The sequence below is a fragment of the Natator depressus genome, chromosome 5 (genome assembly GCF_965152275.1).
Source record: "Natator depressus isolate rNatDep1 chromosome 5, rNatDep2.hap1, whole genome shotgun sequence".
Classification (NCBI taxonomy): Eukaryota; Metazoa; Chordata; order Testudines; family Cheloniidae; genus Natator; species Natator depressus.
In genome coordinates, this window is record NC_134238.1 from 24,980,594 (window position 1) to 24,995,615 (window position 15,022).

The 15,022-nt window shown below is 44.2% G+C and overlaps 1 protein-coding gene across 1 annotated transcript in view; it reads right to left on the bottom strand.

Moving 5' to 3' along the window:
- Positions 1-651: 651 nt before the first annotated feature.
- The window catches only part of RANBP3L (RAN binding protein 3 like), a 58,601-nt gene continuing 44,230 nt past the window's right edge, over positions 652-15,022 (bottom strand). The window contains exon 15 of the mRNA XM_074952484.1: positions 652-3,128. Within this exon, the coding sequence (XP_074808585.1) occupies positions 3,085-3,128 (44 nt within the window). The 3' untranslated portion in view covers positions 652-3,084. The remainder of the gene's footprint in view (positions 3,129-15,022) is intronic.

The following is a 15,022-nucleotide window of genomic DNA, read 5'->3' on the forward strand; positions in this document are numbered from 1 at the left end:
TTTAGCCTGCTGACTTGAAGGTGAAAGGCTCTAAATTCCATTACTAATCACTTGGGCCACGCTGTCCATCAAACAATTTTTATCAGATTGCCTATCAATCTATCAGAAGCAGATAATCTTTAATGTTGACTACTCATATATTTGTTCTTTTTCCAGGAAATGTTAGCTTCCAGCTTCTTTTGAAAATTGTAACTGAGTTAATGATTAAGGGTCCACTTCTGCATTCCTTGTATGTTCAAATCTTTCATTGGCTTCAATGGAAGTTTTGTCTGCACAAGCTATGCAGTGACTTTTTTCAGAACTGAAATAAGTTGGCCCCTATTGACCCTGAATAAAAAAAAATAAAAGGGACAGCTTTCCTTTTTAAAAAAAATTATTTATTTTTATTTAGAGCTATAGTTGGGACACAGAAGACGACATCTAGTTAGATTGAAAATGCAAGTTATCAGTAAATGTTTGACTATAATATTGTTTTATTATTTGCTGCAATAAACTCAAATACTTTCTCAATACTGAGTTAAAGTATTTCATAGTAATATGTTACTTTTAAAAGCTATGTATTGCAACAATACTAAAATAGCACAAATAATTTAATGTAAAAAGACGTCAAAATTAAAAACTCACCATGAATATGTTTTTAATTCTACCTATGTATTTATATGGCCCCATCACCATTATATCTGAACACCTCCAAAGTAGTTAAAAATAGAAACAACACCTCTTTCTTCCTTCCCAGTTCAAAGGGGATGTAGCTCAATTAGTTATTAAGTGTGTGCGCGCATGTGGGATATGAAGACTTTCAGGGGGCAGAAAGCAAACTCACAAGAGATAGGTTATTCATTTAATTCTGAATGATCACAAATTTCTTTGTATATCTTCTGGGAACACATCTTGGGCCAGCTTCTATCTCACTCCTGAGCCTTCCTTTGTTGACTGTTTTGTGGTTGTAAAAGAACATAGTTGTTGTGGGAAGTCATGGCTGCAAATCTTTGAGATAGTCAAAACTCTCCAAAGAACAGGATCTAGCTATCCGGATAGATCTTGAATCAAACTCTGCATTCAATTGAAAACCAGTTCAGAGAGTGGGAATGCCTGGCCAACATTCTCACCATGACCTGTTGCTAAGTACACGGGTTGCTGCCTTTTATAGCAGTTGAAGTTTTTTCAGAATGTGTAGCTTTGTTCCTAGATATGAGTTGCAATAATAAAATCTGGAGGTAGTAATGCAGTAATCTCCATTGACAGGTGTAAAACTGATTGGCAGGGTCACAGTCAGTCACAGATAAAAAAGAGCATTTTTTGTTTTTATGGCTATTTGACATCAATAAAATTGGATCCAAAAGGATCCCAAAGCAGTGGCCTAACTTAATTTGAGGGCAGATGTCCTTACAGTGCATTTCCCTTTTCCTATTAGCATCACCTCAGCTTTGCCCAGATTCAGTTTTAGCCAACTGCTCTTCCTGCAGGTGCTAATTTTGGTGAGGCACTGAGAATTCTGGGAGATTGTGCTGTTTATGATTTTTTTAAAAAGTGGAGCTGAATGTTCATGGTGCACTGGCACCTAAACCCATATTTCACAACTTCTCCCAACAACTTCATACAGATGTTTAATGAAACGGGAAGACTGAGCCTTGAGTGGACTCTGCGGGTGACATCTTTTGAGATGAAGAAGCCATAACAAGCCTCAGCGTTTAGTCTAAAAGAAGAGACGTGAGCCATTTCAGGGCATTTTCTTCACATCTGCAACTGTCAGTGGTAGGAAACAAATACATGGTAATCAATGGTATTAAATGCTGTAGTAAGGTCTGGGTATTTCCTTTGACTATTGGCAAGAAGAGCAGAGAGCACCTATGCATCAAATGCTGTCTTTTTAACATGCAGTGGCCTGAGAGGGATCAGGTATTCCTCTAGTTTCTCAATCAGTTTAGTTAGAAAAAGAGGTTAGACAATGGGGCAGTAGTTGGTGGAATCGCTATCATCAAGTGATGGTTTCTTTAATACTGGTTGGATTATTGTATGTGTTAGGATGGCTGGTAGACTTCCATCATCAAAGGAAACAGTGTTCAGGAATACCAATACTTAATAATAAAATTATTTAACTGTAGTTTAGTTAAAATTTAGTAGTTTAACTGTAGTTAAAATTTAACTGTACTTTAGTTCACTGGTTTAAGGCAAAAGTTGTAGCCAGTCTCCAGAAATATTGTATGTGCATCCATTTGCACATGAAAAATAGGCAATTATCTGTGCAATTACTTATTTTGTATAGGCAAAGGGAGTTTAATGTGTGCAAACAGATGTGCCCAAACATATTACAGTTGAATTTTCAGATGCCTCCTAAAACTTGAGGCCTGATCGTGATCCAACTGTAGTTGGTAACAAAACTCTCACTTACTGTAGTGGGAGCAGAATCAGACATCTGTCTCTTACCGTTTTAAAAAAGATATCCTAACTCCAATCAACAATATGAGATATTTTCAAAACAAAGATCTTGTTTAATTAAAGGTTAGTTTCCATAGACTTCACTCATATGAAACTCCCATTCACAAGGAGTTCTGCATGAATACGGACTGCAGCATAGAACCTTGAATGTTACCAAACAATTACAATGGCTCTTTCCAATGAAACTATATTTAAAGTTTTCATAATATGCATCTTTTTATCGACAGACATTACATAACAAACAATCAATAAATATATCTTTTTAGAAATATCACTATTTGATGGTTAAACAATTCTATCCATCAATATGATGAATGAACTTTGATTAGATATAAAATCCATCACATTATTAATGTCTCTATATATGATTAATTTCAAATCTGAAGGCTTTGTAATGTTTCTTGAATACTGGAGGCCATCCTGTCATCCCCATTCCAGCACAAGGAATGAAGATTGGAATCCTTAAAGTGCTTCTGAAGTCCATTTCTGCTGTATTAAACTTATGTTGTCCTGAAAGTTAATCTTTGCTTGAAAAATCATAGAATGTGAATGCATAGGATTTCCTTACTCCAAGGATTGCTGAGATGGTTTACAATTTTCAGCAAGATGAGCTACCAACTGTATTGCTGTAATCATAGGTAATTGTCATGAGCAAACAACAGGCTGTCTGCGGATCCATCTAGAATGATCTGAAATAGAATTAAATATATCTGGTTATTTCAGTATATTCATTCTAAATCAAATCAGTATTTCATAACAGAGTAATAGGTTAAAGTCTGGATATGATATATTCATTGGTTATATACATATAATTTAACTAGCTAACCCTGGAACAGCCATACACACCTTTTTAGGTAAATCAGTGTGACTACTCACTCTGATCTCTACGCCTGGTACTTATAATCACTTAAAATCTATTCTTCTGTATTTAATAAATTGATTTTATATTTTACCTAAAACAGCGTGGTTTTGGGTGAAGTGTTTGGGAAATCTCAGCTCAGACTACAAAGGCTAGTGTAAATCCATTCAACACTGAGGGAGTGGTGAACGAAGTAATAAGCTTATGCTGGCCAGGCTTCTGACCAGTGCAAGATAGTACAGTTCTGGGATGCAAGGCTGGGGAGAATTGGCTGGGGCCTCTCCATTGCTGGTTCATGACTGGCTGGGAGATCATTCATGTAACTCAGTTGGATGTGTCCCTGCCTGTGGATGGCTGTGTAAGTGCAGTGCCTGTCAGAGGCTTGCAGTTTAATATTAACATCACACTCTGAGAGACAACCCAGGCTGCTGGGTTTGGAGGGCTCAGCATTCCCACAGTCCAGGTTGCACAGTTAGAGCTGTTCAGACTGCAGGTGAGAGAAAGTACATCAGCAAATCTTGGAGCTAAGGGAATGGGAAATAGGGGCTCAGAATCAAGCTGAGGAGTTAGCACACCAGCAGGCCTTAGAACTGCAAGCCAAAGCAGCTGAGAAAAGGTAAAAGAGCGGAGACACCAACTAGCCTTGCTGGAGAACCAGAACCCTTCCTCATCACTGATTCCCACCTCTCCAAAAATCCATAAATAGGAACAATTGTGTCCTGCATACAAAGAGACAGACAATGTTACAGAATCATAGAATCACAGAATATCAGGGTTGGAAGGGACCTCAGGAGGTCATCTAGTCCAACCCCCTGCTCAAAGCAGGGCCAATCCCCAACTAAATCATCTTAAAAACTTCTAAGGAAGGAGATTCCACCACCTCCCTAGGTAACGCATTCCAGTATTTCACCACCCTCCTAGTGAAAAAGGTTTTCCTAATATCCAACCTAAACCTCCCCCACTGCAACTTGAGACCATTACTCCCTGTTCTGTCATCTGCTACCACTGAGAACAGTCTAGATCCATCCTCTTTGGAACCCCCTTTTAGGTAGTTGAAAGCAGCTATCAAATCCCCCCTCATTCTTCTCTTCTGCAGACTAAACAATCCCAGTTCCCTCAGCCTCTCCTCATAAGTGATGTGTTCCAGTCCCCTAATCATTTTTGTTGCCCTCCGCTGGATTCTTTCCAATTTTTCCACATCCTTCTTGTAGTGTGGGGGCCAAAACTGGACACAGTACTCCAAATGAGGCCTCACCAATGTCGAATAGAGGGGAACGATCACGTCCCTCAATCTGCTGGCAACGCCCCTACTTATACATCCCAAAATGCCATTGGCCTTCTTGGCAACAAGGGCACACTGTTGACTCATAGCCAGCTTCTCGTCCACTGTAACCCCTAGGTCCTTTTCTGCAGAACTGCTGCCGAGCCGTTCAGTCCCTAGTCCGTAGCAGTGCATTGGATTCTTCCATCCTAAGTGCAGGACTCTGCACTTGTCCTTGTTGAACCTCATCAGATTTCTTTTGGCCCAATCCTCTAATTTGTCTAGGGCCCTCTGTATCCTATCCCTATCCTCAAGCGTATCTACTTCTCCTCCCAGTTTAGTGTCATCTGCAAACTTGCTGAGGGTGCAATCCACACCATCCTCCAGATCATTTATGAAGATATTGAACAAAACCGGCCCCAGGACCGACCCTTGGGGCACTCCACTTGATACCGGCTGCCAACTAGACATGGAGCCATTGATCACTACCTGTTGAGCCCGACAATCTAGCCAACTTTCTATCCACCTTATAGTCCATTCATCCAGCCCATACTACTTTAACTTGCTGGCAAGAATACTGTGGGAGACCGTGTCAAAAGCTTTGCTAAAGTCAAGGAACAACACGTCCACCGCTTTCCCTTCATCCACAGAACCAGTTATCTCATCATAGAAGGCAATTAGATTAGTCAGGCATGACTTGCCCTTGGTGAATCCATGCTGACTGTTCCTGATCACTTTCCTCTCCTCTAAGTGCTTCAGAATTGATTCCTTGAGGACCTGCTCCATGATTTTTCCAGGGACTGAGGTGAGGCTGACTGGCCTGTAGTTCCCAGGATCCTCCTCCTTCCCTTTTTTAAAGATGGGCACTACATTAGCTTCCCCTACTAATTCTTCCCGGTTTGTGAGCAGCAGGTCAAGAAGAGCTCTGCCCCTAGTTGGTTCCTCCAGCACTTGCACCAGGAAATTGTCCCCTACATTTTCCAAAAACTTCCTGGATTGTCTGTGCACTGCTGTATTGCTCTCCCAGCAGATATCAGGGTGATTGAAGTCTCCCATGAGAACCAGGGCCTGCGATCTAGTAACTTCCGTGAGTTGCCGGAAGAAAGCCTCGTCCACCTCATCTTGGTCCGGTGGTCTATAGCAGACTCCCACCACGATATCACCCTTGTTGCTCACACTTCTAAACTTAATCCAGAGACACTCAGGTTTTTCTGCAGTTTCATACTTGAGCTCTGAGCAGTCATACTGCTCACTTACATACAGTGCAACTCCCCCACGTTTTCTGCCCTGCCTGTCCTTCCTGAACAGTTTATATCCATCCATGACAGTACTCCAGTCATGTGTGTTATCCCACCAAGTCTCTGTTATTCCAATCACATCATAATTCCTTGACTGTGCCAGGACTTCCAGTTCTCCCTGCTTGTTTCCCAGGCTTCTTGCATTTGTGAGGCTGTGTGTGATTAAAGAGATTCCTGAGGACAAGAAAATCCCCTCTTTGGCTTGCAAAGTTAACTGGTAAAGCGCTGAATATATTCAATGAAGTGCAAGCTCAGGATGCTTTAAATTATTGTAAATTCAAAGAAACAGTTCCAGATTACCCCTGGAACATATAGGGTAAAATTTAGGAAACTTAAGAAAAATGCCCGTATGAGTAATGGGGAATATGTAAACAGCATGAAAGATCTGATGGGAAAATGGGTGAGGGGGAAAAGGGGTTGAAAGCTTTGAAGAAATATTTGACCTTGTTGCTTAGGAGCACTTCCTAAGCATATGTAAAGATGAAGTGAAACAGTGTCTGTGGGACAAAAATGTGAAAACTGTGGATGAGATGGCGTCTCTAGCTGTTGCCTTTGAGAAAACCCAGGCATCTGTAGAGACTAAACCACAGGAAGAGGGGATTAAACTGTTCCTGTTTTACCCTGGAAAAAAGGAGGGTGGCTGGGAGGTTGGGCACTCACCTCCCCAAAATCATTCCGCTAATCCCTATCTCAAATCTCCTGTGAAACCAGAAGAGCCCAAAAGGTACTATCACTGTAATTCTACTGATCGCCTGAGGAATAAATGCCCTGTGCTGGGAGGAAGCAGGCAACAAATAGTTAATGCTTCTCAACGCAGGAATCTTTCAGGCACCTGAGATTTATCATATTGGTTTTGTGAGACTAGCCTCTGCAGAATCAGACATGGAGCACATTAATGTTGTCAGAATTAATGACACGGAATACTTAGGGTGGAAGCATACAGGGGCACAGATTTCTCTGGTTAATCTGGTGTTTGGTGCTACACTCTATGTATTACCTGGTCAAATGGCAGAAATTGTAGATGTGGGTGTGTAACGATTCTGGTTCTGGCGGGACCCAACTGAGAGTGCCAATTCAGGACAAATTGCTTAAAGCAGGGCAGTTACAGCCCAAGGCTGGGGTTTCTATGCACACCAAGGTGAACCAAACCAGCCAAACAGAGACTTTGGTTTTACCCCACTGGCTAACCACAAAAGTCACACAAGCAATTCCCTTAGACACTCCAGTTTCCCAGTATCACCACCAGTGCCACTCGTTATGGGGACAAATGGTTATGAAAACCAATACTCCAGTAAAAGAAAAAAGGTTCTCTCGATCCCAAAGGACCAAGCCCCAGACCCAGGTCAATATACAAATCAGATCATACCCACAAATCACACTATTGCCAATCCTTTAGAATCTAAAATCTAAAGGTTTATTCATAAAAGGAAAAAGATATAGATGAGAGCTAGAATTGGTTAAATGGAATCAATGACATACAGCAATGGCAAAGTTCTTGGTTCAGGCTTGCAGCAGTGATAGAATAAACTTCAGGTTCAAATCAAGTCTCTGGAGTACATCCACAGCTGGGATAGGTCTTTCAGTTCTTGGTTCAAAGCTTCAGTGTAGCACAGTCCCTCCAGAGGTATGAAGCAGGATTGAAGACAAGATGGAGGAGCTGCAGCAGCTTTTTATATTCTCTTGCCATGTGGTCTTTCTTTCTTTGTCCCAAAGACAAGCTGTCCATCCCATGGGATGGACAAACCTTCAGAGTTCTGTCCATAGGCATGTCCCTGCATACCTTGCTGAGTCACAAGGCGTATCTGCCTTCTCTCAATGGGTCAGTTGTATAGCTGATGGTCCTTAATGGGCCATCAAGCAGGCTAGGCAAAGCTAACACCAACTTGTCTGAGGTGTCACCCAGAAGCATAGCATAAATTTGAAATACAGACAGTATAGAGCCAATATTTATATCTTTAAATACAAAAATGATACATGCAAACAGATAGCATAATCATAACCAGAAAATCATAACCTTGTCTAAGACACCTCTTTTGACCCCCTTTATACAAGATTTGGTGCCACTACAGGACCTTGGTTGCAACAATGATCTATACGGTCCCAGATTATGTCAATAACGTCACAGGGTGGAACCAGATTCCCTGTGCCACTAGCTAGAATTCATTGGCGTGGGAAAATTTGGAAAGTGTTTCGACTGTGGGGGTAATGGAAGGTCTCTCAGTTGACATACTTAGTGGGAATGATTTTTCCTGTATAGCTCAAGCTGTTAAGGTGTTTGCTTGCAGCAAGAAGGAATAGTATGGTGGGACTCCAGAGGGAAAGAGTAAAGTCCCAGGAACTGCTGAAGGAAAAGGGAGAAAGTCTCTTTGATTCCTCTGCAGCAGGTGAAAGCAGCATGCTTCCAAGTGTGAAGGAGGTTGAGACCAGCCCCTGCACTGCAGATGAAGACATCATCTCCTCAGGAAGGGAGGAAGGTGGAGTGCCTGTCACTGAGAAAGCAGTCCAGGGTTGTCATAAATATAAAGGGAAGGGTAAACACCTTTAAATCCCTCCTGGCCAGAGGAAAAACCCTTTCACCTGTAAAGGGTTAAGAAGCTAAGAAAACCCTTAAGAGAGGGCCTGGACTAAGTAATGTGGCTTATCTAAACCAGATGAAGGATCTGTTAGATAAATGGGTCCAAGGAAGGGGTGTTACTAGCTTTGATGGAATGTGTGATTTGATAGCTTAGGAACAATTCCTGAATATGTCCACGGAGGAAATAAAACAGTGTTTATGGGATAAGGAAATGGACTCAGCAGAAAGTCTTGCTTCTTATGCTGATCGATACGAGCAGTCCCAGACCGCCAGAGAGGTGGGGCAAGCCGGAACAAAACGGGTGGAGGGAGGAGAGAGGAACAACCCTGGACGCAGTTGGAGCGGATACAAGAAGGGACACCCTCAGACCACACCCTACTACCGGGGGCAGCCCAAGGCCCCAACTACACACCAAGGAATACTCCAGACACCTTATCGTCCTGCCACACCGTTCTCCAGCAACCCACCTCGCCCCAGTGACTCGTCAGCTGGACGATGTTTTAAACGTAATGAGCTGGGGCATGTAAAGGCCAACTCCCCCAAGAACTCCAACAGATTACAGTTCATTGCACCGGAATCACACCAGAGGGTCCTCAGGCCCAGATACCTCCCAGATACCCTCAGAGAGGAGGGAAACTGTGAGAGTGGGCGGGAAGGTCACCGCGTGGAGGGACACCAGAGCACAAGTGTCGGCTATCCATGCTTCCTTAGTGGACCCCAATTTAATCGACCCAGAGATCGAAGTGACAATTCAATCCTTCAAGTCCAACTCTTTCAGTTTGCCTACAACCAAGTTGCCTGTCCAGTACAAGGGCTGGTCAGGAATGTGGACTTTTGCCGTCTACGATGATTATCCCATCCCCATGCTGCTGGGGGAAGACTTGGCTAGCTTCACATGATTGGCCAAGAGGGTGGAAATGGTCACTCGCAGCCAGGCTAAGCAAGTCGTCATGCCTACCTCTGTTCCAGAAACTTCTACCAGGACCCGGTCAGAGGTGATGGAACCAGACCCCATGCCAACGTCTGCAACAGCAGTAGTGGATCCAGTCCCAGAGACCCAGACAGAGCCAGCCCCAGAACCAGAACCGGCGGAACAACCAGCACCAGACCCATTGCCAGCACTGAATCCTGTACTTGCACCACCAAACCAGAACCGGCAGCAGCTGATAACCCTACACAAGAGGCTCAGCCGGAGCCTGAACCCCAACATAGTGCACCAGCGGAAAGCAGTTCACAGTCAACAGAAACAGCCCCATCCCCTACATCGCTTCCAGAGGGACCAAGCCTAGGTCCACAATCCAATGAGGAACTGATGTCTCCAGCATCAAGGGAACAGTTTCAGACCGAACAGGAAGCAGATGAAAGCCTCCAGAGAGCTTGGACGGCGGCATGGAGCAACCCACCGCCTCTCAGCTCTTCTAATCAATCCAGGTTTGTTGTAGAAAGAGGACTTTTATACAAGGAAACTCTTTCTGGTGGACACCAAGAAAACTGACATCCTCAGAGACAGTTGGTAGTTCCAACTAAGTACCGGGTAAAGCTCTTGAGCTTAGCCCACGATCATCCTAGTGGGCATGCTGGGGTGAACAGGACCAAAGACCGTTTGGGGAGGTCATTCCACTGGGAGGGAATGGGCAAGGATGTTTCTACCTGTGTCCTATCTTGTGCAGGTATGCCAAAGAGTGGGAAAATCCCAAGACCAGGTCATAGCCCCTCTCCAGCCACTCCCCATCACTGAGGTACCATTTCAGCGAGTAGCTGTGGATATTCTGGGTCCTTTTCCAAAAAAGACACCCAGAGGAAAGCAGTACATACTGACTTTAATGGATTTTGCCACCAGATGGCCGGAAGCAGTAGCTCTAAGCAACACCAGGGCTAAAAGGGTGTGCCAGGCACTAGCAGACATTTTTGCCAGGGTAGGTTGGCCCTCCGACATCCTCACAGATGCAGGAACTAATTTCCTGGCAGGAACTATGGAAAGCCTTTGGGAAGCTCATGGGGTGAATCACTTGGTTGCCAACCCTTACCACCATCAAACAAATAGCCTGGTGGAGAAATTTAATGGGACTTTGGGGGCCATGATATGTAAATTTGTAAACGAGCAATCCAATGATTGGGACCTAGTGATGCAGCAGTTGCTCTTTGCCTACAGAGCTGTACCACATCCCAGTTTAGGGTTTTCACCATTTGAACTTTTATATGGCCGTGAGGTTAAGGGGCCATTACAGTTGGCGAAGCAGCAATGGGAGGGGTTTACACCTTCTCCAGGAACTAACATTCTGGACTTTGTAAACAACCTACAGAACACCCTCCGAACCTCTTTAGCCCTTGCTAAAGAAAACCTACAGGATGCTCAAAAAGAGCAAAAAGCCTGGTATGATAAACATGCCAGAGAGTGTTCCTTCAAAGCAGGGGACCAGGTCATGGTCTTAAAGGCGCTCCAGGCCCATAAAATGGAAGCGTCGTGGGAAGGGCCATTCACGGTCCAGGAGCGCCTGGGAGCTGTTAATTATCTCATAGCATTCCCCACCTCCAACTGAAAGCCTAAGGTGTACCATATTAATTCTCTAAAGCCCTTTTATTCCAGAGAATTAAAGGTTTGTCAGTTTACAGCCCAGGGAGGAGATGATGCTGAGTGGCCTGAAGGTGTCTGCTACGAAGGGAAAAGTGCTGGTGGCGTGGAAGAGGTGAACCTCTCCATGACCCTTGGGCGTATGCAGCGACAGCAGATCAAGGAGCTGCGCACTAGCTACGCGCTGACGTTCTCAGCCGCCCCAGGACTGACTGAACGGGCATACCACTCCATTGACACAGGTAATGCTCACTCAATTAAAGTCCAACCTTACCAGGTGTCTCCTCAAGCTAAAACTGCTATAAAACAGGAGATCCAGGATATGCTATAGATGGGGGTAATCCACCCCTCTGGCAGTGCATGGGCATCTCCAGTGGTTCTAGTTCCCAAACCAGATGGGGAGATATGTTTCTGCATGGACTACCATAAGCTAAACGCTGTAACTCGCCCAGACAACTATCCAATGCCACACACAGATGAACTATTAGAGAAACTGGGACGGGCCCAGTTCATCTCTACCTTGGACTTAACCAAGAGGTACTGGCAGGTACCGCTAGATGACTGCACCAAGGAAAGGTTAGCCTTCACCACACATGTCGGGCTGTATCAATTTAATGTACTCCCTTTCGGGCTGCGGAATGCACCCGCCACCTTCCAAAGACTTGTAGATGGTCTCCCAGTGGGATTGGGAGAATATGCAGTCGCCTGCCTTGATGATGTGGCCATATTTTCGGATTCCTGGGCAGAACACCCGGAACATCTACAAAAAGTCTTTGAGCGCATAAGGGAGGCAGGACTAACTGTTAAGGCTAAGAAGCGTCAAATAGGCCTAAACAGAGTGACTTACCTTGGAAACCAGGTGGGTCAAGGAACTATCAACCCCCTACAGGCCAAAGTGACTGCTATCCAAAAGTGGCCTGTCCCAAAGTCAAAGAAACAGGTCCAATCCTTCTTAGGTTTGGCCGGATATTACAGGCAATTTGTACCGCAATACAGCCAAATCGCCGCCCCACTGACAGACCTAACCAAAAAGAAACAGCCAAATGCCGTTCAGTGGACCGAAGAGTGTCAGAAGGCCTTTAACCAGCTTAAAGCGACACTCATGTCTGACCCTGTGCTAAGGGTCCCAGACTTTGACAAACTGTTCCTAGTAACCACAGATGCATGCGAGCGTGGTGTGGGAGCAGTTTTAATGCAGGAAGGACCGCATCAAGAATTCCACCCTGTAGTGTTTTTCAGCAAGAAGCTGTCTTCCATGACTTTTTCAAGATAATCACTAACGGCTCATATCTCCTCAGTCAGCTTCTTGAGTATTCTAGGATGTATTTCATAAGGCCCTGGTGACTTGAAGGCATTTAACTTGTTCTTTTCCTATTTTAACCTCTGAGCCTACCTAATTTTCACTGGTATTCACTATGTTAGATGTCCAATTGTTTCTAAACTTTCTGATGAAAAATGAAACAAAAAAGTCATTTAGTACTTCTGCCATTTCCACATATTTTGTTATTGTTCCCCTCCCCTCATTGAGTAATTGGCCTACCCTGTCCTTGGTCTTCCTCTTGCTATTAATGTATTTGTAGAATGTTTTCTTGTTACCCTTTATGTCTCAAACTAGTTTAATCTTGTTTTGTGCTTTGGCCTTTCTAATTTTGGCCCTACATACTTATGTTATTTGTTTAAATTGATCCTTTGTAATTTGACGTAGTTTCCACTTTTTGTAGGACTCTTTTTTGATTTTTAGATCATTGAAGATCTCCTGGTTAAGCCAGGGTGGTCTCTTGCCATATTTCCTATCTTTCCTACACAGTGGGATAGTTTGCTTTTGTACCCTTAATAATATCTCTTTGAAAAACAGCCAACCATCTTCAATTATTTTCCCCTTAGATTTGCTTCCCATGGGCTCTTACCTACCAAGTTCCTGAGTTTGCTAAAGTCTGCCTTCTTGAAATCTATTATCTTTATTTTGCTGTTCTCCCTCCTACCATTCCTTAGAAGCATCAGCTCTACCATTTCATGATCACTTTCACCCAAGCTGCCTTCCACTTTCAAATTCTCAACCAGTTCCTCCCTATTTGTCAAAATCAAAGCTAGAACAGCCTCTCCCCTAGTAGCTTTCTCCACTTTCTGAAATAAAGAATTGTCTCCAATGCATTCCAAGAACTTGTTGGATAATCTGTGCCCTGCGGTGTTATTTTCCCAACAGATGTCTGGGTAGTTGAAGTCCCTCATCACCACCAAGTCCTGTGCTTTGGATGATTTTTGTTTGTTGTTTAAAAAAAGCCTCATCTACCTCTTCTTCCTGGGTAGGTGGTCTGCAGTAGACCCCTACTATGACATCACCCTTGTGTTTTACCCCTTTTATCCTTACCCAGAGACTTTCAACAAGTCTGTCTCCTGTTTCCATCTTAACCTCAGTCCAAGTGTATACATTTTTAATATATAAGGCAACACCTCCTCCCTTTTTTCCCAGCCTGTCATTCCTGAGCAAGCTGTACCATTCTATACCAGTATTTTAGTCATGCGTATTAATTCTGTGATGCCAATGATGTCGTAGTTGTGTTTATTTACTAGCATTTTGAGTTCTCCCTGCTTATTCCCCATACTTCTCACATTAGTATACAGATATCTAAGATACTGATTTGATTTCCCCACTATGTTGTCTCTTGTCCCTTTCTTATCCCTGCTATAAACAGCCCATGTTCCCCATCAGATTCCGACCTTTCTTCCAGGTCTCCATGTTTTTTACTTACCTGTAAGCTTTTGTCTCCTGCCATCATCTGATGGTAGCATCTGTCTCCCCAGCCCCACAGGTATATTCCCCATACCTATCTCTTCTCCCTTGTAGATCTGGATCCTCACAAATAGACTTCTGTGGGGGTCAAGGAAGAAAGGAATGATGGAAGTGAAGGGAAGCATCCCTTCTAAGGCCCCGCAGCAAGGAATCACTGGGATTTCATCCTCTCTTCTGAAAGCATCAGATGTGAGATTCTAGGATGTGAATATTCTATCTCACAGTGACTTATTTTGGCCTAACAGCTCCAACTACGACCAAGAACCATTTTTTCTAACATCCTCAGGATCCCTGGCCCTCTGCTTCTCACAGATTAATGGTTGTTTCCACAAGCTGATGAGATAATTACACTCTAGGGGGCCTGCTACTACTCCCAGGCCTGAATTCACGAAGGGGTTTAGGCACTATGATGCTGAGCACTGCTATGCCTAATTTTTAGGTGCCTAGAAAATCCCTAGGATCCACAAAGCCTGAGTGAGGAGACTAGGACCTGGAGAAATATTTATCTAAGAATGCAATCCACAAAAGCCTGCCAGCTAGGCAGGGAGTCACCTAAGCAAGCCAATAGGAGATGCCTCTGAGAGGGTGTGTCCTAAGCCCTGCCCCTCTCAGGGAGTTCTGCACCTAAGTCCAGGCTGCAGGTAGGTACCCATCTCTGCTTAAAATCCGCAACCAGGAATCCCTCTCTTAGAGCTGGGTGGCTTAGACACTTAAGCCATTTCTTGCGAGACTGGCTTAGACGCCTGCCTAATGCCACACAAAGCAGAGGAGAATGAGGATAACGACTCCCGTATAACTAGGGCCCTACTAAATTCATGGCCATGAAAAACATGTCACAGATCATGAAATCTGTTCTCCCCCCATTAAATCTGGTCTTGTGTGCTTTTACCCTATACTATTCAGATTTCATGGGGGAGACCAGCGTTTCTCAAATTGGGGGTCCTGACCCAAAAGGGCGTTGCGGGGGAGTTGCAAGGTTATTTTAGGAAGGGGGTGTGTGTCACGATATTGCCACCCTTCTGTGCTGCCTCCAGAGCTGTGCCCTCATCCAGAGCCACCACTGTCTGGCTGCCCAGCTCTGAAGGCAGCACCCCACCAGCAGCAGTATAGAAATAAGGGTGGCAATACCATACCATGTCACCCTTACTTCTGCGTAGCTGCTGGCAGCAGCTCTGACTTCAGAGCTGGGCTCCCGGCCAGCAGCCACCACTCGCCAGCTGCCCAGCT